General features: G+C 34.0%; 1 protein-coding gene across 4 annotated transcripts in view; it reads left to right on the top strand.

The window, feature by feature from the left end:
• The window catches only part of DIP2C (disco interacting protein 2 homolog C), a 593,021-nt gene that overhangs the window by 326,649 nt on the left and 239,895 nt on the right, over nt 1–26,477 (top strand). For all 4 annotated transcript variants that reach the window (XM_052001629.1, XM_052001630.1, XM_052001631.1 and 1 more), the window contains one exon: nt 6,123–6,233. In XM_052001629.1, the coding sequence (XP_051857589.1) occupies nt 6,123–6,233 (111 nt within the window). The remainder of the gene's footprint in view (nt 1–6,122; nt 6,234–26,477) is intronic.

Here is a 26,477-nt window from a genome sequence, read left to right on the forward strand (position 1 = left end):
TTTATTAATCAATTCAATAGTTTTTTTACTTTCAATTTTATTGATCTCACCTTTTACTTTTAGAATTTCAAGTTTAGTGTTTGACTGGGGGTTTTTAATTTGTTCCTTTTCTAGCATTTTTAATTGCAAACCCAATTCATTGACCTTCTCTTTCTCTATTTTATACAAATAGGCCTCTAGAGATATGAAATTTCCCCTTATTACCGCTTTGGCTGCATCCCATACATTTTGGTATGATGTCTCATTATTATCGTTTTCTTGGGTGAAGTTATTAATTATGTCTATGATTTGCTGTTTTACCCAATCATTCTTTAGTATGAGATTATTTAGTTTCCAATTATTTTTTGGTCTACTTCCCCCTGCTTTTTTGTTGAATGTAATTTTCATTGCATCGTGGTCTGAAAAGGATGCATTTACTATTTCTGCCTTACTACATTTGAGTTTGAGGTTTTTATGTCCTAATATATGGTCAATTTTTGTATAGGTTCCATGAACTGCTGAAAAGAAAGTGTATTCCTTTCTGTCTCCATTACATTTTCTCCAGAGATCTATCATATCTAGCTTTTCTAGTATTCTGTTTACCTCTTTGACTTCTTTCTTATTTATTTTCTGGTTTGATTTATCTAATTCTGAGAGTGCAAGGTTAAGATCTCCCACTATTATAGTTTTACTGTCTATTTCTTCTTGCAGCTCTCTTAGTTTCTCTTTTAAGAATTTAGATGCTACCCCACTTGGTGCATATATGTTTAATATAGATAGTGCTTCATTATCCATGCTACCCTTTAGCAAGATATAGTGTCCTTCCTTATCTCTTTTAATTAGGTCAATTTTTGCTTTAGCTTGATCTGAGATCAGGATGGCTACCCCTGCTTTTTTGACTTCACCTGAAGCATAGTAGATTTTGCTCCAACCTTTTACCTTTAACCTGCATGTATCTCCCCGCTTCAGGTGTGTTTCCTGTAAACAACATATTGTAGGATTCTGGCTTTTAATCCATTCTGCTAACCGCTTCCTCTTTATGGGGGAGTTTACCCCGTTCACGTTTATGGTTAGAATGACCAATTCTGTATTACTTGCCATCTTGTTAACCCCGGTTTATGCTTTCCTCCCTTCTTTCCCCTTTCTCCCCCTTCCAAGTATTAAGCTTGTGAGCACCCCTTGCTTCTCACAGCCCTCCCTTTTTAGTGTCCCTCCCCCCGCCTTAGAGTTCCTCCCCCTATCTTACCCATTTCCCTCCCAGTTCCCGTATTCCCTTCCGCTTAGCTTATTCCTTCCCTTTCCACTTTTCCCTTCTCACTTTTCAATGAGATGGGAGAAGTTTCACCATAGATTGAATATGTCTTAAGATTTTTCACTTAAAGCCAATTCTGAAGGCAATAAGATACCCACTATATTCATCCCCCTCCATTCTTTCTCTCAGATATAATAGGTTTCCTATGCCTCTTCATGAGATGTACTACCCCCACTTTACCCTTTTTCTGGTACGATGTCCTTTCCACATCAATTTCTAGAACAAGGTATACATGTATTCTTTATACATCTATATAGTCAAAATATAGTTCCCAAGATTAATCTTTACCTTTTTAGATTTCTCTTGAGTTCTAAAAGATTTTGATAAGAGACTCTGTTATTTAAAAAATTAATTAATTAAGAGGTATTTCGTAACAGCTCACTTTTTCCATTCTTATTTTTATTTGTTGAGTTTTACATCAATTTTAATTAATCCCATCTTTGCCATTTTAGCAGAGGGCTTCTTCCATTGAATCATTTCTCAATAATACCAAAACACAGATTTAGGATAATGTTTTCATTATGCAAGTAAGAGCATGAAAGCATTTTGAATGTGATGTTCAAATGTGCTAATCTGTAGAACATACTCTGCAAAATTTTAAAGTGCTATATTAGGCAGCTATTAGTACTACAAGTCTGATGATCTTGACAATAAAAATTCCATTTGCTACCATAAGCATTTAAATTCACTCTGATGGTTTATTTGTTTTTTTTTCCCTCCCCTTTTTCCTTTGCTTTGGGAATATTTATGTAAGCCTTGATAGTTTACATAGACTTTGCAGACTATGGTCTTCAGCTGAAAGAAACCTGTAACCTATAGCTCCTCTAGTGATGTAGAAATAGATTGTATTTCCACTAGATAAAATACAAGAGACAAAGTTAAGCCGTGAAATAGAAGAAGAAACAACATTCAAATAAGTAATTGTTAATAATTTAAAACATGGACAGTCTGTGACAGCCTATTTTCCCAGAACAGATTGCGACAGGAAATATAAAAGAAATCCCAATTACAAGTGGACAGAAATACCACAGTTTGGTCCAGTACTCACAGACACTGGTGACTCTGTATTTCTCCTGCTGTTCCTTCTTAAGGAGTCTGTTCTTGCTGCTAACTGAGGTGTGAATGACTATCCACCTCATTTCAAAATGCCTCTTTGAGGCTCTCCCTTGGGGCTGTCACCAATTCTGAGAGCTAGTGGTTGGCCAACTTGATTTGTTATCTTATATCAACAAAAGTGTCAAATTTCTTGTATCCGAGTTAAGCTATATTCTTGATCAAGAATATAAAATGAATTTCCAACATTGGTGAGGAAGTGTGCTTACTGACTATATCAGTAGGAATAGATAATGGAATGATTAATGAAACTTTCTGTCAATACTTAGGATGCTGATGATCCTTTTCTGGTCTAAGACAGCAGGCTCTTCATCCTAATTAAATTCAGATAGGGATGAAAGAAGCTTGAAATCAGCTTTTTTGTGATAGGGTGGGTTGTTCAATCTTAAGCATTGTGTCACTACATTTATTCTCTTGTAAAGTGAGAATGTTACATAGTTTAATACTCTCTCCTATGGTTTCTTGTTGGGGTGGAAGAATGACACAAGGGAACTGATAGTTCAAATTCTCACAGTGTGAACCCACTATGAGCTCTGACTCTGTCTTTTAATCAAGGGAGAGCTCATTGAAATACCAAGTCAACTGGGAGTAAAGACACAATCCAGGCTTTCAGGGATTTTCAAGTTTCTTTAAATCATTTAAAAAATGAATACTGATTTCAAGAACCGTGATTAAATGAAAATTTAGTGTGACAGCACACACATTGGGCAGATGGAGGCAAACAGAATTTACAGGAGCCTGTAGTCAGAAATCAATACTTCCTTAAGAGGTAAAGGTAGGATAATGGTGCTAATTTTTGCTTATCTTGAAATAATGAATAGTAAGAACTAGAAATTATATTGTAATTTAGAATAATTTTCTGCTTTCCTTTTTTTCTTCTTATGTGGACAACAGTAAATCAAATGGAGTCCACTGAGATACTGTATGTAAAGTTCTTTGTGAACATTAAAAGAATAAATAATATGAATTATTCACCTCATTTAATTTGGTGCTCTTTTCACCTCTTTGTAGAAACACATATATTTCTTTCTGGTATTGACTTCAAAAAATAAATATGTACCTTTAAGATAAAGATTATAGTAATTTAGAGATATAAGAAGAAAGGAAAGCAGGATTCATATTGTATTATCAGATAAATTTAAAGTTAGAGAAAAATCTGTAAATTTCACTGAAATTCTAAAGTCTAACTCTGCACATGAAATGTCTTATCAAACCTTAAGATGTTTCTAGAGAATTCATTGGCTCCTTCACACTACTTTGAAAAACTCTGTTTTGACAGTTTATAGTTGCTTCAGAATAGATTAGAAAACCAAGATTAAGATTAAGGTCAGGGTCATGTGTCTAGTCAATCCTCACAATGACTATCCTATTGGAAAAGCATACCACTTTATGTTCCTCACCATTTTTGTTCTCTCTTTCATACATAAATAAACATGATTCTGAGTGTGTGCTTTTTGCCTTTTCTGATGGTCCCTTTATGGTGAAATAAAGTTGCCTACAGATGTTTTCTGGCATACATGGCATCCTGAATTCTCCAAAGGTGGTCACTTCTGCCAGGTCATCAGACATAGTGATCTGTTCTGGTTTAAACATATTATTAACATTATTCTGTGGAAATTTATAGGCTCAAACATATCTTCCATGTTCTTTTGGTGACTATGTGGTTTACATATTTTCCAGTGACGCAGATACTGTCTACCCAGCACATAGCATTCGTGAAATCTTACACTACATTTACTGGTTAAACTTTGATTGGATAGGAAATAGTTGTCTCTTTTCTCTGACTTATAGACACAAGGAAGAAAGTATACCAGACTGAAGAATCTTTAAGTTTTTATTTCCTTCTTGAACATCCAGATTCCTAATATTGTAGAATTTAGATTTTAACCTGGTTGGTTAAGGATTTCCATCACTGAGTATCTCTTTGATTCTTGTCCTTCTCCTCCTTCTTCTTCTATTTCCTTCCTTTCTCTTCTTTATTCTCTCCCTCTCTTTTGTCAATTTTCTTTGGAATTCTTCCACAAGTACTTATTTGGAAATTATAAATTGTTTCTACTCAAGAATGATTTGTATTCTTCTTTTTTGCTCTTCCCCTCTTCCCATTCTTTTCTTCAATTTTTTTCCCTTTCTTCCCTCTGTTTTTGAGTTTGTTTATATATACCAAAGGGGGGACAAATATATTTCCTTGATATAGTTATCCTTTAATTGAAATATTTCAGGTGTTAGAATTCTTATATGATATTGCCCTATAGGCTTTCTCTGCAATTCTGACTCATTTGCAACTTTGTGGTAGAGAAAACTTCAAACTCTGTAGGAGGTTCATTCTCTGTGGCTTCATCTGACATTCTTACTGGTATTGTGTCAACAAAACATCAACATAGAGCAAACACACGTTTTCTAATGTACCAGTTAAGTTTGAAAGTTCACCCATTAGTGCCAGTGGTAATTTTGCTGAGGAGAAGGAGAAAGGGATGATGCCAGGAAGAAGGAAGAAAGGAGATAGCCTTAGAATCAAGTTCTGTCAGTTAGGGAAACCCATGCTCCATCATTACCCCAAACCAGAAAACCCAGGGCAAATCACACTGTGAATCTCATCTTCCTTAAAATGTATTGTTTAAAGGAAATACTTGCATTTATGAAATCATAGATTCCCCTGGAGTGGTTTGATTTAAACTATATAATGTAAAAAAATAAATAAAGTGACAAAAGTGCAAGTCTTCTGACATCTTCCTAAAAACTCTATTGATGCTTGTCTCTCTAAGGCTAGTAATGTAGTGGGAGATTCTATAACCTGAATAATAATAAAATCATTATCATTGTAATGGATAATTATTATAATTAACTTGACGTTAATGTCATGGCCATGGTCACCACAGGAACTAACTCTCACAATAATTTCCAATGGGTCTATATCTCCTCCCATTGAATCGTAAATCATGAAAGAATTTCTCTTACTTATGCTAGATTAAAGTAGTGGGGAACAAGAAGGTAAAGGCCTAGTCTGACACTTTTGTACCAACCAATCAAATTAAGATTGAGAAGAACAGGTGATAAATGAATGCACTTATACCTTCAGTTTTTCTGGGATTTATTAATAAGAACTGAATGGCTCATTTTGGCTCACACTACCTCTTTAGGATTAAATGCTATGCCATAATTTTTTAAATATTTGAAAATGTATTTGTTATTTATACATAATTTGGAAAAGATATTTTTCTTATAGATTTTGAAAAACTGATGTATTTAGTTTATGAAAGAGAAGAAACTTTTATCTCCATATTTTATATTTCCCATTCCTTGTCTTCACATTAGGTTCCCTTTTTCATTATACCTTCATTTACATTGAACATCTTCATGATGTAAAAATAGTATATTCTGCTGCTTTTTTCATTGCTCTTAGGTGGCAACAGACATAATTTAATAATTATCTTTAGTAAGTATGTCCTCTATAATACTCAGTATACAGTATTCTCTGTCCACCAACTACCCTACAGCCATTGACCCACAATCTTTTTTATCTTCTCTCTGTCTTCTCTCCCCCTGCCCCCCACTCCTGTTTGGCTGATAGGAACTGCATTATTTGTGGTTTCTTGTTGCTGGGTCACAGGAGAAGCATAATTGATTTCTATAGAAATTAGCATAACTATAATTTAAAATTCTTCCAATTGAATTATCACAATTACCTGTTTTTTTTTTTTTCTTTTCCCATTGAATTTAGGGGTGGATCAGGCCTTGCCACAAGAACGCCGGACTCCTGTTACCCCCTCCTCCTCCTCAAGATATCACCGCCGTCGGTCCTCGGGGTCCCGGGATGAACGATATCGATCTGGTAAGGTGCTAAGTTTAAGGAGACACTTCCCACCTAATCATGCAATGATCATGCAAATTGAAATGTGTAGCGAAGAGTAGAGTTAGAATGACAGTTAGGGGAAGGAAGGTTTGGATTTCTCAATAGTTCATTTCCCTAAAGGTAAGTTTTGATGAGCTATTATTGTCATTTTGGGATGAATAGATCCTATTACATTATATGTTGTTTAGAACAAGTGAATATCTGGGGTGAATGCCATCACTCAACAGAACTTCTTAAAGAAGATCTTTTCTTTTATTTATATTTATGAACAAAGTTCATATTTTAAAAATTACAAATATGCAAATTTAATAAAATTTTATGTAATAATTTAAGAAAAATAAAGATTTTTTCTTTTATAAACAAAGTTCTACTGATGATTTAGGTTTTTGTAGCTAATATATTTATCTTCTTTACCTTTACTATACTTACATCATCTTGTATCTTTGTTTCTCTTTCTCAAGCAAAACTATTTCTATTTACCAAGGATACTTTATTTTTAATGTAAAAAAAGTTCTGAAAATGTCATACCATGTGTACTTACCACCATAATATGTTTTTATATTCCTTTTGAAACCACCTTTTCTTGGTGTTTTTTATTTAATTCTAGTTGTCACTTAGCCTAAGCCTATTTCATCATTAATTTCTTTTTTTCCTCAATAATATTTTATTTTTCGATAGTTTTCAACATTCATTTTTGCAAGATTTTGATTTTTAATTTTTTTCTCCTTCCTTCCCTTATCCCCGTCTTCTCTTCAAGACAGCAAGCAATCTGATATGGTTATACATATACAATTGTTTTCAATTTATTTCCATATCAGTCATGTTGTAAAAGAAAAATCAAAATAAAAGAGAAAAAAAAAACACAAGAAAAAGGAAGCAAACAAAAAGGTGAAAATAGCATGCTTCAATCTGCATACAGTCTCCATAGTTTTCTCACTAGTTCATCCAATAATTTCACAGTAGAAAATTTGCTACCATGATAATTTAAGAGTTATTTTCCCCTCCCCTTGCTTCAACATCCAGATTTTTAAAATGCTTTTATTAGGATAGGGAAAGGTTGGAACACTGAAATACTATGTTTTTCTCCACCTGAGATTTTGTTAAAGAAAATCTTTGTAAGCTATTTTGTTTGTTCTCGGATTATAGAGCATCAGATCAGAGTATGCTGTGGAATGGTGATAATAGTAACAATGATAATGCTTCTCCCTATTAGCTAGAAGCCTTTCATTATAAACCACCAACGATTCCCACCTGGGCAGCTGTCTGGCAGTCTGCCTGCCTCTGCTTACCCTCTGGAAGGGAAGAAGAGGAAGACAAAGAAGATTTCTGGCACTTGGGCAAAGAAAGGGTAATGGCCCCCTTGATGATCATGAGCCCTACTTAACCAATGCTTCTCCCATCTTGTTGGAAAAGCTGAAAGGCTGGGACTATGTGGAAAGTGGCTTTGTTCCCAGATGTTAGTTTTTCCCCCTCCTCAGGCTGTAGAACTATTCCCAAATTGGTGCTCATACCTAAGACTATGAATGCTGCTGCATTTTTTCTCTCAGGCATTTTGGAAACTTGTTCTGACTTATCAGAAGAGTAATACATTCAGGAGATCTAGAAGGAAAATCCAGGAAGTCTTATTTCACTTTCTGCTCTCTAAACCAGATTCCTGACATTATATCTATAAACTTGGCAAGGAAAAAGAAACAAACAACCAGCCAAAATCATCTCCCTGCATTTAGCTATACGGTATTTTTAAAGGTTTCAGATATTTTAAAATAGCTATTAGGAATGATTTTTAAAATCAATGAATCAGTGTTTATTAAGTACCTACTAAGTTCCAAGACTGTTCTAAGGGCTAGAGATATAAAGAAAAACGAAAAAACCTGATATTTTCTTTTGAGGATCTCATGGTGTATCATTACTCAGCCAACCTAATTGTTTATTCTAGAGGAGAAATTACTTAGGGTGATAAGAAGGAGAGATGTTATAGAGCAAGGGTTCTTAATCTTTTCAGGACCTCTTTTGTGGTACAGTGAAACTCAGAGACTCCTTCTTTGAATAGTGTTTTTAAATGAATAAAATGAAATGCATATTATAATGATGAAATCATTTTATGGACTCCTTGGGGGTCCATGGATTCTAGATTAAGCATCCTTGATATAGAGTCAAGGGAACAAGGATATCAGAAGAAATGACTATATTGGGCCATTTGGCAAGTTTTTAATACATTTGGGAGTAGATTAAGTTTAAGTCCTTTGGAAAAGAACTAGAATACCATTCTACTTTTATTTATTCACCTCCTCACTTCATCTCAGACTTAGCTTATGACTCTTATTTTTGGTTCTCAGTAGCATCCTCTGAGTTAAATTGTCAAATAGTTATCAAGCTTGGGTCTTATATATTCCATTAACCTTTTAGAACTAGGCAACTGTTCAAGTCTAGAATTTGGGAGAACCAAACTTGCTAGACATTTTACCATACTCCTGATCTCCCTAATTTGACTATATTCTTTGGAGAATTATTTTTTCCAGTTTGTGATATGCCTCAACAATATTTTTAGTATCCAGAAGATACTGTGGGAATTGCTATTTTGGTATAAATCTATGTACTTGATGTATATAGTGTAGTAGGGAAAGCAAAGATTTGGAATTAAGGACCTAGGTTTAAATGTTTACTTTTTTACTTTATCTTTGGGTAAGCCCCTTAGCTCTTAAGATCTTTTTTTTTTTTTTTCATCTGTAAAGTGGCAAAAAGCCAAGGGTCTAGAATAGATGACATATTAGAGGAAATCACTTCCTCTGACCAGCAAACATTTATTAAACATCTATTATGTACTTGTTACTGTCCTGAATTATAAATTATTTTCATTTTAAAGTTTTATCTAATAATGAATAGCCCCTTCTACTTTTAGAGAATAATCAAACTAGGTATGGATTAAATATATCCAAACTTTCTTTTGAGATTTTTAGGATAGTATATTGATAGTCTGATGGTCCTCTTATGTTCTTATCATAAATCTATTTTTATTTCTGTTATGCTTGTACATATCTCCTTTACTAGATTGTAAACTCCTCAAGAGCAGTGACCCTCTCTTTTTTATTTCCATCTCTCTCAGTTCCAACAGAGTCTCATGCATAGAAGTCATTTTATACATGTTTAAGTGAAGGAATATTCTCATAATAGTAGTACTTCAGAAAGTGCTGACATAATAATTATCCTGGGGAGCAACTATAGAGGCAAACTTCATTTAGTAGTCTAGGCTGCTCCTTTGTACTTTTTAAAATAATTTTTTTCAATTAATGAGCATTTAGTTTTCTCCTTTTCCTGTATAAAAAATGACTATATGTACATATAGATAAATATATATATATATATACAAAAGGAAGATTATATTTGTAGATTATGGAATATTCTATATATATATAATATTCTATATACATAAAGTCTACTCATTATTTATTATATATAGAAGCCTGTGTGTATATATATATAAAAGTAACTATAACAAAAACTATATATACATATGTATATAAAACAAATATACCTAATTGAATAAAAACCATTCCTACTTTGGCTATGTCCAAATACATCTGTCTCATTCTTCATCTTGAATCCATCACTTCTTTGTAGAGTTTATACAGTCCTTCCTCTGTCCTCTAAAATTGATCTTTGTACTGCTTAGAGTTCTGATTTCTTCAAAATGGGTGTTTTTTTTTTTAACACGATATTGTTATTGTAATACAAATTGTTTTCTTGGTTTAACTACCTTTACTCTGTATTGCTTCATACAAATTTTCTTAGGTTTATGTGAAATTTTCACTGTTATCATTGGCACAGTAGTATTCCATTATTTTCATATTCAAATACTTCATATTTGTTCAGCCATTCAACAACTGACGGATACTCCTTTAGTTTCCAATACTTTTTCCATTATTAAAAGAGCTACTATAACTATTTTTGTACATATGAGTTCTTTTTCTCTTTTGATCTCCTTGGGGTACTGACCTATTAGTGGTAATGCTAGGTCAAAGATTACATACAGTTTAGTAACTTTGAGGAGGCTACGGTTCCAAACTTTCTAAATTGTCTGGGCCACTTTATAGTTTTACCATTACAGCACCTATATGCCATTTTACTCTGAGCTCTTCTAGCATTTGTCATTTTCATTTTTTGTCAAGTTTGTAAATTCAGAGTTGCTTTAATATATATATTTCTCTAATTATTAATGATTTGGTGAATTTTTCATATGGTTATTGATAGATTCAGTTTCTTTGAAAACTGCCTGTTCATTTCTTTTAACCATTTATCAATTTGGAAATGCCCCCTAGCTATTAAGAAATTATAATAATGGACTTCCACTTAGATTTTTTAAAAAATCCTTTATCTCATCCTCTCTTCTCCCACCAACTGCCTCCCTATGGGAGTTTAAGTACATTTTAAAACTACAAATGCTTCAATAATTTGCTGAAATGCAATAATGTCTTTTCTCTTGGGGTATGTACATAGTACAAGATATGCAAGTTTGATTTTAATCTACACTTTCAGAATTTGCGTGTTTGTATCTTTCAGTTTAGTTTCACTTGAGTTTGTTTAATAAGCACTTCATATTCATTCTTTCATTTGATTATCATATTAATCCTAAGAATTTGAGTTGCCAAAATATTTGGTGAGTTGTCTTAAGGTGATATAGCAAGCAAGTGGCAAAGATAGAATGTCAAGGACACCTTTACTCTAATAAGCCTCGCTGCTTCTTATATGGAAAATGGGAAATTCAGCATGGCACACTGAAGGAACTAAGTTGCTTTTGTTTCCTTATATTTATTATAGAGTTGACATATAGTCTTTGCTTATATTATTTTACTTTAAAAATACATTTTTTAAAATGAAAGGACAAATGTAAAAATCATTTATTAGTACTTATTAATAATTTATTAAACAATTATTTCAAGTTAAGGACCTGGGTTAAACATTTCCTCTTCCACTTTGTTGTTGGGCAAGTCCCTTAGCTCTAAGGATCTGATTTTTTTTTTCATCTGAAAAGTAATAGGAGTCCAGGAGTCTGGAATAGATGACCTATAGGTCATCCTTTCCAGCTCTCAATCTTTGATCAAATATAATGGAAAATAAACTGCTTGTCAGAAAAGATTTATTAAACATGTGCTATGTACCAATTACTGTTCTGAACTATAAATTATTTTCATTTTAAAGTTTTGTCTAATATATAGCGTTACATAATGCCTTATATTAAATTCTGGGAATACAAACACAAATGTAAAATAGTAATACAGGAACACAGAGCTTTTATTTTCTAATAAGATGACAACAGGTATATGGCAGTATTAGCTAGGAAAGGACATTTTGATCTGGGACATGGTGGATCTCTGTGAATTCACAGAGCAGCTGATTGACATCCTCTTCAGTGGTATTTGTAATGTTGATTCAATTATGATGCCCAATCAGAAGGTAGAACATGTATATGTGGCTGACTTTCTTGTGTTCATAGAATTGTAAATGATGATTGGAAGAGACCACCTGGCACAATCTCCTACCATCCCTTTTTTATTTAGATGTGAACACTGAGGTCATGTGATTTGCCTAGAATTGCACTGGTAGAAATTTTGAGAGATGAATTATGAAATTAGATCTGTGGATTCTGGAGTCACTCTTCTTTCCAATGTAGTAAGAGAAGGTTTCTGGTGAGGGCTACTTTAGTTCTCCTCTCCCCCTGCTTCCACCCAAGTCTTAACCTATTATCTCATTGCAATTTTATCCTACTTATTCACTGTTTCTATGATTTATTACTTGACCCACTCTTTCAAACCTTTCCTTTCCCAAGCCACCTACAATCCCCCTATAATAAATGCTTTTAAAATGGAAATTTTATTCAAATGATGAAAGTGATGAGGAGATGGGAGTGAGAAGGCAGTTTCCCTAAAAGCAATCCCTACCACCAGCCTTCTGTTGATTTTTCTGACTTTTGGTGGTAGTTAAAAATTCCTTCAGTAGTTGAATCAGTATTATCTGAGCTCCAGAGCCTCTGGAGGTCAGGTATATTGGGGAATATAATCTCCATAGTAGAAGACAGAAATAGAAAGAAAAGAAATATCTCTTTAGCTGGTTGACATCTCAGGAAATTTAAATGAGGTACTATTCATAGAAACAAAAAAGACTATGGTGTCCAGTGTTCAATAAATGGGGAATGTGATATCATGTTTTCAGATGACCTCCCAGAGTCACATTGATATAGAAAATCCTTACAATGAGAATGTGATGGGCAAGGATCAAGGATTCAGAAGAGTTGCCTTTTGCATCCTATCTTCAATGTAATAAAGCAGACTCTGTTGGAAGGTCTCATCAGCTGGTTCATGTGTGGATATTGTAATTAGGGCTGTTTCCTATCTCCCTTCTTGTCAGGCTGGCTTATTGTTTATGAGTCTATCATCTGCTCTGGTCTACGACCTTGAGGAAGCAATCATGATATAAAAAATGTGCAAGCCAGTTCATTTGGGGGCATATAATCCATGCTTCATTTTAATGCCTTTGCAATATCAGCATGATATTATGAAAGGGTTAGGAGTCCAGGTGTTAGTTGAGAATCCAATCTGATTATATGGTGATTTCCATGATTTCTCAGAGAGATCATAAAGTCAGGGGCAGGCTGTGTATTTTTGTTTGAGAAACATATCAGATTCCCTCTCACCAGAAAACAGTATCATCATGATGTTATTAGAAGCATCAGAAAACCAGAGGCAGTTTATATTGCTACATGCCAGGAATGTTCTATACCTCCTTGAATTACAGTGAAATCTCACTTTCTCAAACAATCAGAGACAGAGAATTTTATACCTGGAAATAATTTCAGATAATGTAGAGTCCAACCCACTCATTTTGCAGAGGAGGAGACTGAGACCTAGAATGACATGATGGGAAACTAAAATTCAAATTTCCTTCCTGGTTAAGAGAATTGAGAAAAGGATGAGTTCAGAATACAAACTTCAATAGGTTTATGATTCAAGGGCTGAGGGAATTCTAGTTAACTGTCAGTCATAAGAAAACAAATTTCTATCTGTATTTATGGAAAAACTGAATATCCCTGAAGGTTTCTAGGAGTTGCTGCTGCTGACAGCCTCCAAGACAGACTTCCAGCCCCTTCCATTAGTGACAGCAACCATCTATAGCACTCTTTCTTCAGTTATACAACACCTTAAATACATGATCTAATTTGCTCCTTGTAAGAATGCTGCTTGAAACAAATCTGCATTGCATGGCACAAAGTCTTATTATTATGACTTTGTTCAGCCTTAATTCAGAAGACTGCTAAATTCATGATATAGTGAGATAATATCTGAGTTTAAAGACAGAAGATTCGTTCAAACTTTGAAAGGCTTAAGAACACTGATCAATACAATGACCCAACATGATTCCAAAGATCTCATGATGTAGTGATGTTGTCCACCATCTGCCAGAGAGGTGATAGTTTCAGGATGCATGAGATCTATTCTCTGGATATTGTCAATGCTGCAATTTATCTTGTCTGATCTTCCTTTTTCTTAAACAATTCTCCCTCCCTCCTTCCAGTGGTAGTGCTGGGTGGGAGGAATAGAAAAGGAATTTTAAAAATTGATTAACTTTTAAAAAAATAGTTTTGACTGGTTGATTACAAAGATCTTTTCCTGCTCTAAATCATGTGGTCATATGAATTCTAAATCATGTGGTCAATATGAATTAAGGAATCCAACAGTTGTCACTGATTGGGAAAGAAAAAATTGGGAGAAAGGGGATTCACAGAGATAGTGATAGCTATAGAGGAGGTATCCTAGCAAAAAGTAGTCAGCGGAAATAAAGGCTGATATTATCCTAAGATTATAGTGCTGGACTTTTAGTAAATGGTTGTAAAAGCAGATATTATTTACCGTTTATTTATCCATATCTGACTTGCAAAGTGGTTTACCATCATTTTCAGGCTTTTTCGCAATTTGTGTAGAGAAATGTAACTGCTCCTGCTACTTTGCCTGACTGCAAATATAAGAAGTGCTAAATAAATTCTTTCCTGGTAATGTAATGATCTCTAAATTTATTTCACAGCTACACAAGACTGGCTTTAAATATCTCCTTTTCCTTAGTACATGGACACTTTTAGGCCATCAGAACTGAAAGGCTCAAACTGAATAAAATATAAACTGCTGTAGCAGAGAAAGGAAGCTGGGCTACAAGGAGATTTACTTAGTTTTGCTTAATGTCACCAGGCAACTTAATTGAAATGCCTCACAAGCTGGATAATGAATCTACTTATCTTCAAGCACAAATGGAGCATTTACTCTTCTTAAATATGATACCTCATTCATTGCCACGTATTGATTACCTAGAATGTACTTAGGAGAACATCTAATGTATATAGCAATGTAGAAGATTCACAACAGTCATTTCCTTCTTGATAAACTCTTTAAACTAATGCTCTTATATAGACTGACAGATTATTTACCCTCACTGTACTAATTTTTCCTTCAAAAACACCACCTGGATGAAACTAGAAGGGTTTGCTTGTAATCACATAAACATATCTGAGTTGGAAGAGACCTCACAGCTCAACAAATACTTGAAAAAATAAAATTTTATTTTTTTCTTTTGCTTTTACATTTCCCAAATTTCCTCCATATCCTTCCACTTTTCATTCTCAAATGAACTATTTTAGGACAAAGAATTTTTAAAGAGGTGGATGGATGGAAATCACCAAAATCTATCAATAAATTGAAAAAAAATTGACAATATGTGTCATTGCTCCACCTCTCCCTCCCTCTACTTGTGCAAAAAAGTAGGGGAAAATATCTTCTAACATCTCTTCTTTGGGGCCAATTTTGTTCTTTGTAATTTCCCCCCATCAGTTTCAATTGATTTGCAGTAGATTTTTTTTGGGGGGAATTGTCTGAATATTGTACTTGTATATATGGTTTATTGAGTCTACTTCATTATGCAATTGTGCACCTAAGTCTTTCCATTATGAAGATAATCATTATGTTCCTTTTTTCTTATAGCACAATGTTATTCCATTACATTCCTATATCATAATTTGTTTAACTAATCACCATTTGATGAGCATCTACTTTATTTCTCATTCTTTGTTACTAGAAAAAGTGCTTGTTATGAAGATTTTAGAGTATATGTAGCCCTTCTTTTTATCATGTTCACTGAAAAGGCATGCTATCAATGACATACTTGTCAAGTTGTCATCTGGCCTCCTCTTGAATACTTCTGGTGATAATCCTTTTTCTCTAGAAGCTCTAATTATTAGGAAGTCTTTCCTTATGCTATTTTGAAAACTGTCTTTGTAATTTCCATACTCTGTTTCTGTTCTACCCTCTGGGGCTAGGTAATACAAATGTAATCCTTCTTTTATATCAAAATCCTTTAATTTTTAGGCACTTGTGGCCCATGTAAGTCTCCTCTTTACAAGAATTAAACATCATCAGTCCCTTCATGTAATTACCATATTCCATGGTCTCTAGCCTTCTCTCTAATATATTCCCTACCATTGCTTTCACATTCTCATTTGTTAAAGTTTTACCTCAGACAAGAACATGTAGAAAGCAACATGATGTAGCAGTCTCACACACACACACACACACACACACACACACACACACACACACACACTTCATAACCTAACCAAATTACCAAAATTGCCAACCTCAGAAGGGAGAGCATGTCGTGATATTGAACTCCTTTTTGAGAAGCATTTTGTCCACAATTACTGCTACATCATTTTGCTTTTCTCATCTGGTTTTAAAATTGTTTTGGAGGGATACCTCATGGTTCTCTAGGTTATTATCTTTTCCTTTTTCTAATATTGTCCCTATCCAATAATGATCTCTCCTTTATCAGTGAAAATGATTCTATTCCTCCATCACCCATGTGTTTTAATTGACTTAATTTCTGCTTTTAGTAATAGTGATGTATATGAACCACCCACTTGTAAGCAGCAGGAAATATTTCTGAGACAACAGGCCAGTGAAGGGTACGTTTTCTGAACATGAAAGACAATGAAGTCAGTTGATTCACCTGGGGATAGAACCTTTGATTTGCCCTCAGTAACATGGTGTTCTAACTCAATGTTAGCCTTTTCCAGTAAAGAAAGTTGAATGCTCTTTGCTATGCTGCCTGAGTTAATTAATTCTTTAAAAATCTGTGCCTTTAAAAAAATGTGCTCTTGTTATATTTTTCTATTAGTTTCTTGCTTAGATTATATATTCAATTTCTTTATTATCTGACCTTGTGTACTTTAAAACTGTGGATTCCTAAGGCTATCCCACTGACAAGGCTATGCTTTGACCAATCCTACAAACTGAAAACCCTCAGCTGTGGGTTCTGTGATAGATTATGTTTGTTGTTCAAGTGGTCAGGTTTAGAGAACTCCATCATCTAAGTCATAAATTGTCACCATCATTGGAGAAAACAGGATAAACATGACAATATTAAAGATATTTAATGTATATAAGTAATATTTACTGATAAGACAGCTTCTTAGTTTATATATTAAAGTTTTCTCCTCCCATTTGTCAATATTTTGTGGTATCTAGGCAGACCAAATTGAGATCACTTATTTGAAACACAGTTTATAACCTAATAAAAACTGGCACTTCCCTGTCTTTTCATATGAAGTCTGAAATGCTTTGGGGTATCATATCTCCTTTGATTTTCATAGAAAGTAGAAAAATGTCTATCCCTTTTCTCTTAAGTCCATCAGGAAGACAAATCTTTTACATGAATTTCGAGGATGACATATGTGTTCCCTATATCAGATTGCTATTCCCTGTCTGTAGTTTTAAGCCTATAATGCTCTTGTATTTCAACCTTCACTGCTATTCATGATACATGACACATTAGTGATATTAGCAAATCTCATTAATGTTATATTATGTTCTGTGAAAGATTTTAAAAATATATTTTTGTTTAACTTCTGAATTCATACACAAATGGATGGGCTTCTAGTTTTTTTTATTATTACCCACTTACAACTTCCCATGAGTATGACTTGTTTAAAAGTATACACAGAACACTTATAATAAAGGTTTTGGTGAGGCACTTAATCAAATGCTTTAATTAAATTCAAATTTGAAATGGCAATTTACTTCTCTTCTTTCATTAGTTTTGTGAAATACCTGCCTCTGTAGATTGTATGGCATGATTTCTTTATAGCAACTTCAGATTTTGTTTGTAATCTGTTCTGATTCTGATATTTATGAAATAATTTGGTCTGTGGTTGACTCTTAAGTAATATGGTCCATCACTAGAACTATAAAATCGGGAAAAAAAAATCTGTATTTGACACCAATGCACCCTAACCCTTCTCCAATTTTTCAATATCATAAAGAAAGCTGCTTAATAGAATGGAAAATTCTGGATTTGGCATCAAAAACATGGGACTCAGATCTTTAACAAAAATGGAGTGAGTTGGGAAAAGTGATTTTTCTCTGAGCCTCACTTTCTCATCTTTAGGTGATAATAATACTTTTACTCTCTACATTATAGGGCAGTTGTAAAGAAAGGGCTTTGTAAATTTTATTTTTGTTTAGATCTGCTAAATATAGTTTCAAAGAAATTAGTTACACCCCATGACACAATCAAAATAGATAATATTATAGGACTTAAATAGAGGGTTTTAGACTTTTAAAATTTAATTGATTTTAAAGAAATCTAATGCAAGGGAATCCACAGGTAGTACTTCAAGATTCCTCAACTGAGAAAATGTTCCCAAATGACCATGACTTGTATTACCATGAGCATGACTAAAATTGTTCATTATCCATGACACTTCTGTCTGCTTATTTAAAAAGAAAGGAAAGAATAAAAAAAAAGAAAGAAAAGAAAAATGAAGAGGTTGGACTTGTCATCCCTGAAGGTCTTTTCCACATTTGATCTGATCTAGGATCATAATCTTATGACCTTAAATAGTTGTATTTACATTGGCTCTTCTCTTGTATCTGTCTTTACCCTAGGTCAAAATTTATCTGGTTTACTCAATAATGGCAAATTAATTTTCTTTAAAGTGTCAACAATACCCTCTTTTCTTTTTTTTTTTTTGAAGATGGTATTTTATTTTTTCTCAGTTACATGTAAAAAACAGTTTTCAACATTAATTTTTAAATAAAATTTTTTTCCTCTCCTCCCTGTAGACAGCAAGCAATTTGATATAGGTTATACATGTGCAAAACAAACAAAGTAAAATAGTATGTTTTGATCTGCATTCAGATTCCATTCTTCTTTCTATGGATGTGGGTAGTATTTTTCATCATGACTATTCTGGAATTGTCTTTAATCACTGTATTAACTGAGAAGAGCTAAGTCTATCATAATTGATCATCACACAATGTTCTCCTGTTCTGCTCACTTTTTTCAACATCAGTTTATGTAAATCCAGGTTTTCCTGAAATCTGTCTGCTCATCACTTTTTATACTACAATACTCTTCATTTCATTCACACAACACAAATTGTTCAGCCGCTCCTCAAACAATAGGCATCCCTTGAATTCCCAATTCTTTGTCAACACATAAAGAATTTCTAAAATATTTTATGCAATTCCCTTTTTTTAGATGATCTCTTTGGGATACAAATCTAGTAATGATATTGCTGGGGCAAAGATAGGCATAAGTTGATTGTCTTTTGGACAAACTTCCCAAACTTCCAAATCGATCTACAGAATGGTTGGATCAGTTTACAATTCTACCAACAGAGCATTATTATCCCAGTTTTCCCTTATCTTCTCCAACATTTGTCACTTTTCTTTTCTGTCCTATTATAGGTGATTTACAGGTGTAAGGGGGAACCTCAGAGTTGTTTTTAATGTGCATTTCTCTAATCAGTTGTGATTTTGAACTGTTTTTTCATATTACTATAGATTAATTGCTTCACCTGAAAACTGCGTGTTGGTATCTTTTGACAATTTATCAATTGGGGAATGACTTGTATTATTATAAATTTTGTCCAGTTCAAAATACAATTTAGAAATGAGATCTTTGTCAGAAACACTTGTTATAAAAACTGTTTCCCATCTTTCTGCTTTGCTTTTAATTTTGGTTGCATTGGTTTTGTTTGTGCAAACCCTTTTTGATTTAATGTAATCAAAATTATTCATTTTGTATTTCACAATGTTCTCTATCTCTTGTTTGGTCATAAATCCTTTCCTTTTCTATGGATCTGACAAACTATTTCTTGCTCTTCTAATTCACGTATGGTATCACCCTTTAAGTCTAAGTTACGTACTAATTTTGACCATATCTTGGTATATGGAGATATTGTTCTATACCTAGTTTCTGCCCTAACACTTTTCATTTTTCCTAGCAGTTGTTGTCAAGTGGTGAATTCTTATCTCAAAAGCCTGGGTTTTTGGGTTTATCATGCAGTTATTTGCAATAGTTATTTGCTATTTTTTCTTGTGTACCTAATCTATTCCACTGATCTACCACTCTATTTATTAGCCAATACCAAATAGTTTTGGAGATTGATGCATTATCATATGGTTTTAGATTTGGCGTAGCTACCTTCCTTTACATTTTTTCATTAATTCTCTTTTATTCTTGACCTTTTGTTCTTCCAGATGAATTTTGTTATTTTTTTTCTAGCTCTCTAAAATAATCTTTTGTAGTTTGATTGATGTGTAATGAATAAACAAATGAATTTAGGTACAATTGATCTTTTTTTCTTTTCAAGTGATTTAAAAGTTCATTGGCATATCATTTAAGGTAGCATAGTACTATGCAAATTAATTGGAGAAAAGTAAGAAATTTCTTGATATATAATAAACCTTACATCTCCTCCCCCTCATTTCTTCTATCTTAAAAAATCCACTTATAACATGTGATATGCCTTGATTTGGTTATAATACATTATTTTATATGACTACACATTCCATGTATTCTTTAATTCATTTTCACAAAACATTACTTTTGATATTAAGTGTATGTTCTTTCTGCATCTAACCTGTATTATAGCCTGTAGCTTTTTACTACAATTTAAATAAATCAAGGTCACAGTCCACTGAAGCATGCTCATCTTAATTTCTTGAATAAATTTTTTAACTGTTTATAATATGTGGCATAGTGCAAGATTTTTTAATATTCCTTTCCATTTGGGAATTTCTATAATTCTTACTCAGTATTTCAATATAGTTACCAGAGTTCATCAATAGAGGGAATTCTTCCAGGCCCATTGAAAGAAAAAGTCCCCCAAACATTTTTGTGGTGAATATTTTGTAGTCTGATAAAAATACTTTTAAAGTATGTGTATATATATATGTATATACTTATCTTAAAAGCTCATCTGAACTATTTCTGACATTGGTTTTGGTACAGACTTAAATAAATAAGGAAGTTTCATCAAGAAAAATGATCTTTTTCCAGTCTTCAATATACTAGTTTTTAGATTGGATAGATATATTTTCTTCATGGAAATGGTTACAACCTACTCCTCACATCACTACTACTACTACTACGACAACGATGATGACAACGACTACTACTACTATGACAATGACGACAACGACTTCGACTACTACTACTACTATTGCTACTACTACAATTACTACTATTACTACTACTACTACTACCACTACTTCACTTGACCTTGTTTGCCTCAATTTCCTTATCTGTAAAATGAACCAGAGAAGAAATGGCAAACCACTCTAGTACTTTTGCCAAGAAAATCCTGAATTGAAGAGTCAAACATAACTGAAAAATAAATAAACAATACTAATATCCAGCTCAATCTGATTTCATCTGGTCAAGGTTAGATATTGAGTCAGAGTCCTGTCAAGAGAAACTCCCATTCATGATCATTATTTATTGTAAAATGAAACCTTATAAAAATCATTATTTGTTTGAAGTAATGCTGAATCATGGTCCTAGAATAGTGAACACCCCTCCCCTCATTATTATCTCATGTTTGATCTTTGCCATAATTGTGTTTTTGTGCAAATAATATACTAGAACTCCAAGAAAAACTTGAACTACCACAGAAGGAATCTGAGCTTGTTGGTTTAAAAGTGAATCCAAGGAAAAGCAAAGTGAAAATGCATTGGCTATTGACAATAAGGTAGAGTACATATAGGTTGGAGATTAAGGAGGTATATGAATATGCTTATCTTAGATACTTCTTTACCAAGAAGACAGTGTAGATGAAGAATGAACCAGCCTGGGTCAGTCTCCATTATATCTATGGTTATTGCTAATGATGTGACCACTGGGGCACAAATGTTCAAAAACAGAACTATCCAATGTAAAGAACAGAATTCCACCTAGTGGAAACTGCAGTATGTTAAGTTTTTCCCCATGGTTGCCTGACAAATGAAGAATTCTTGAGATCAGGAGAGTAGCTGGCTGGCTCATATAACCAAGTTGCATGGGTAGCTAATGAACTGCTCTGTTCACAGCCTGGATCCTTCACATCCACAAAAGGCCAGTGGCAATATGACAACTCCAGAATGAGCCAATATTTCCATTGTTTAAACAGAAAGGGAACCACAATAAAAAAAAAATGACCAGTCGATTATTTGGTGGATTTGTATAGGACAGTAGATGTGAATGAATGCTAATGACCTAATGTCTTAACTTTCTAAAAGTATTAATGGAAAGTACAATTTACTGCAGAAGGACCTTTTTTTTTAAGGCATCCTTATGTATGGATTTCTTCTACTGACACAAATTCCAACCTGTCTGTGACAAAATGAGATTTGGGGAATGGTTTGGAATACAAAGAAGTTTAGTTATTTTCCTTAAGTTACACAGCTACTAATTATCCCAGAATTTGGACTTAGATCTCCTACACTCCAAGCTGAACAATCTCATCACTACGCCAAATTGTTTCTCTTAAGTAATAACATTTTTGGAAAGTAAACCTAGAAACAGCAATACCTTAGCCCAATGACTAATGTTGCGCTGTGGAAATGTCACCATAGATGACAGAAAGACAGCTACATCTTAGTCTATGAAACTTGCTGTGAGATCAAAGAAACTGTGCTTCCCTTGAGCATCACTTTAGTTTTTGTCTTTATTTTATACTAGAATTAAAATAAACATCTTCAATTATACATGGAGATAATTTTTTCCTCTTAATTCTTGTTAATGAATAACCAGAATAGTATTTAATGGTCATTTCAAGTGTGGACAACTTTTTAAAAAATATAATAGGATATAAAGCTTGTATCTAAAGTTTTCGAGATTATCTAATCAAACCCCTTTATTTTACAGATTGAGAAACTAAAACCCACACTGTCACTCAAATAGTGAGTAGCATAGTCAGAGTTCCAATATAGATTTTCTAACTCCAAAGTTCATGTTTTCCTGAATGTATGCCCTAGTTCCTGGGACAGTTAATCTGTTTTTTGAGTTCCTGATCTTAGAGCACTATCCAGGTTTGTGTGACTGGGTAAACTAGCTCATTCTATTTATTGGTCGGCTCCAGATATCTGATTATATTTGAGCTTCCATTCACTCAGGACATTACATCATCTGTTTGCTATTACTGACTAACTCTTTCATACCTTGACTAATACTCTGTACCTTCAATCTAAGACTAGGACTTCCATGCCTGGTTTCATTATTCACACTAATTAGGACTTAGCTGTAAAAGAGATAGAAGGTAAGTAGGTTGAAGTCTATAAATAGAATTTCAAAGTTCTGAATCTCAAAGGTTTAAAATGTGACTATGGTAAAGCAAGATGGGGAATATGGTTCTTATTCACTTTTCATTTGTCAGAAGAACCAATGGTAATGACATCATGATGTTGAGTCAGGGTAGAATATGTTCACCAGTGACCAATCAGTTCAATATGAGCTCAGAAGGTTCTGCAAAGATTGAACATATCCAAATCACTATTGATCAGAGAAATGCAAATTAAGACAACTCTGAGAAACCACTACATACCTGTCAGATTGGCTAAGATGACAGGAAAAAATAATGATGAATGTTGGAAGGGGATGCAGGAAAACTGGGACACTTATGCATTGTTGGTGGAGTCGTGAACGAATCTAACCATTCTGGAGAGCAGTCTGGAATTATGCCCCAAAAGTTATTAAACTGTGCTTTGATCCAGCAGTGCTACTACTGGGCTTATACCCCAAAGAAATACTAAAGAAGAGAAAGGGACCTGTATATGCCAAAATGTTTGTGGCAGCCCTGTTTGTAGTGGCTAGAAACTGGAAATTGAATGGATACCCATCAATTGGAGAATGGTTGAGTAAATTGTGGTATATGAATGTTATAGAATATTATTGTTCTGTGAGAAATGACCAGCAGGATGATTTCAGAAAGGCTTGGAGAGACTTACATGAACTAATGCTAAGTGAAATGAGCAGGACCAGGAGATCATTATACATTTCAACAACGATACTGTATGAGGATGTATTCTGATGGAAATGGATTTCTTTGACAAAGAGACCCAACTCAGTTCCAATTGATCAATAATGGACAGAAGCAGCTACATCCAAAGAAAGAACACTGGGAAATGAATATAAACTGCTTGCACTTTTGTTTTTCTTCCCGGGTTATTTCTACCTCCTGAATCCAATTCTCCCTGTGCAACAAGAGAACTGTTTGGTTCTGCATACATATATTGTATCTAACATATTTAACATATATAGGACTGCTTGCCATCTAGGGGAGGGAGTGGAGGGAGGGAAGGGAAAAACCAGAACAGAAGTGAGTGCAAGGGATAATGTTATAAAAAATTATCCTAGCATGGGTTCTATCAATAAAAAGTTATTATAAAATAAATTTTAAAAAATGATTGAACACAAATAGTCCATTTGAACATTTAAGATAAAAATGTCTCTGGATTTGCAGATCTCACATTTTCATTGTGCTGCTGTAATTCTGATTTGCTTATGGGACATAGAGCCTTCTTTGATATGGCAGTGTCATGTTGAATAGTCCCATGCCAGGCTCTCCCATGTCCCACAATCAATGTTAAAGTCTTCAAAGGTACCTTAACAGTGTCCTTGTACTGCTTCTTCTGATCCCCATGTGAGCATTTACCTTGTGCTAGTCTCTGTAAAATAGTCTTTTAGATGAACATATGTTTTACATTTGAACAATGTGGTCAACCCATTGGAGCTGCACTGAGTTTGAAAGCTTGACCAGTCAGCTCAAGAGAAGACCTTAGTGTTAGGTATCTCATCTTTCCAGGTAATCTTCAGAAGTCTTGAAGTATTGTCTTTAAGAAGGTCCAGGAACTTCATGTTGAGATTATTAGAGAAGTCATCAGCAAGTCCCTGAGGATTTTGACAAATAAATGTATCGTAGAGGAAAACTGAATATCGAATGAAAAAGTCAAAAGGGTCTAGGTTGTTAAGAACAGAAAATGAAGCTGGGAAAATAGGTTTATGAAGAGAAAATGTGTCCATCTAAAGGATCATATGTATGGAGACAACTTGGACAGGGAAGGGAGAGTGCTAACAACAGCAACCTTTTATCTTCCAAACCCTCTTTGTTGTTATGCAATGCAATATGTAGGTGGATGAGAATTGAGGGGAAAACAGGGGTCTTGAAACAGCAGTCAGGAGCAAAGAGAATATCAAATCCTTCTCTTAATACTGTGATATGGAAGAATTAGGAGAAAGAGTAGCTTATGCTGGAGAGGGTTGTCAGGGATGAGAAACAGCAAGATCTAGCTGATAGTGTGTTGGCTGTAGAATCCAGAAAATTTGGGTACTAATCTTACTTCTATACTTCCAGGCTAGGTGATCTTGGGCAAATCATTTCACTTCTCTAGGAATCACTTCCTTATCTGTAAATATCAGGGTTAAACTTAGTGGCCGCTAAAGTTCTAACTCTGGAATCTTGTATGATCCTATGGCTGTATTGAGCTCAGATGATAGCCAAGTTTGGAGTGAAACATGGAGGTAGAAGGAAGATTGTTTGAAAAGCACATTGGGAAGATTATTGAGAATGGGTCAGGAGTCCCAAAGATATATTACAATAATCTAGGAAATCTGTTAACTGTATTGGACATGGACAGGAGAAGAGCAAGACTGATTTAGGAATTAATTTGTAGGTAGGCAGAGAGCCAAAGCTGTGTTGATACATTCCAAGGGGAGCATTCCCATTGGCCCTTCCTCACCCCACACCTATGAAGATTTTATGTGTGCATGTGAGAGAGAGATATGTGTATATGTATATATAATATGTATGTTTATATATGTATATATAATATATTGCATATATTATATATATATTTACTTATCTAATGCTTCTAAGTTCATACTAAGCAGAATTGTAAATGTTATTTCATTGTATTGTTGATCAAAATTATATAGTCATCACTTAGAAAACAAAGAATTAAATGAAAACAAAACAAGAAGTTGGAAAAAAACAAAACCATGTGTGTACTTGTGGTAGGGAATATGAATCATCATACCCAGCACTGGATTTGGATTCCAGTGTTGTATCATGAAAGATGCCAAATTTATAATGCTAGACATTGAAGCCCATAGTGTAGGAGAGTCAGAATTTGTGAAAGTGTTAAATGAATCTGAACTTTAACTGTTGGCTCTTAGTGAAACATGGGTCAGTAATCTTCTTGACATTTGTGTTGATAATATCTCCTTGGAACTGGGCTGAGACAGACTTCTAGGTAGCTATGTGACTATGTAACAAAGTAGTTTTGATGGAATAGTACTGGATTGAGACAGCTTTGACTAACATCTGTCTTGGACAATTTGTCAGTCTTGTCCTAAATGTTCCACTACATGGTTCCACATGGAGGAAAAATAAGACTCAAGAAAAGATCATTGCTAAATTTTTCCCCAGCTCTACCCAGGAAGTACCATTGCATATGCTTTTCTTTTTCTGTGTGTATATGTCACCAGCAGTGTGATGTAGTGGATTGGATAGTGACTTGCATTAAACAAGACCAGGATTCAAATTCTGATGCTGACAGAAACAGTTTGATGCTAGGAAAGTCATTTAACTTCTTTGTTTAGAGGCCATTCACTAGGAATAAATCATTGATGTTGTGACCCCAACTGAAGTTCCCCATAATGATGAAATCATAGCCCTTAATGTTAAATGGCATCATCTCAGACTTTTTTTTTTTGCTGAGGCAATTGGGATTAAGTGACTTGCCCAGGTCCAGATGGGTAAGAAATATTGTCTGGGGCTGGATTGAATTCAGATCCTTCTGACTTCAGGGCTGGTGCTCTATCCACTGTGCCATTTAGCTGCCCATGGTCATCGTTTTTGACAAC

This window comes from Antechinus flavipes, chromosome 5 (genome assembly GCF_016432865.1).
Source record: "Antechinus flavipes isolate AdamAnt ecotype Samford, QLD, Australia chromosome 5, AdamAnt_v2, whole genome shotgun sequence".
NCBI lineage: Eukaryota > Metazoa > Chordata > Mammalia > Dasyuromorphia > Dasyuridae > Antechinus > Antechinus flavipes.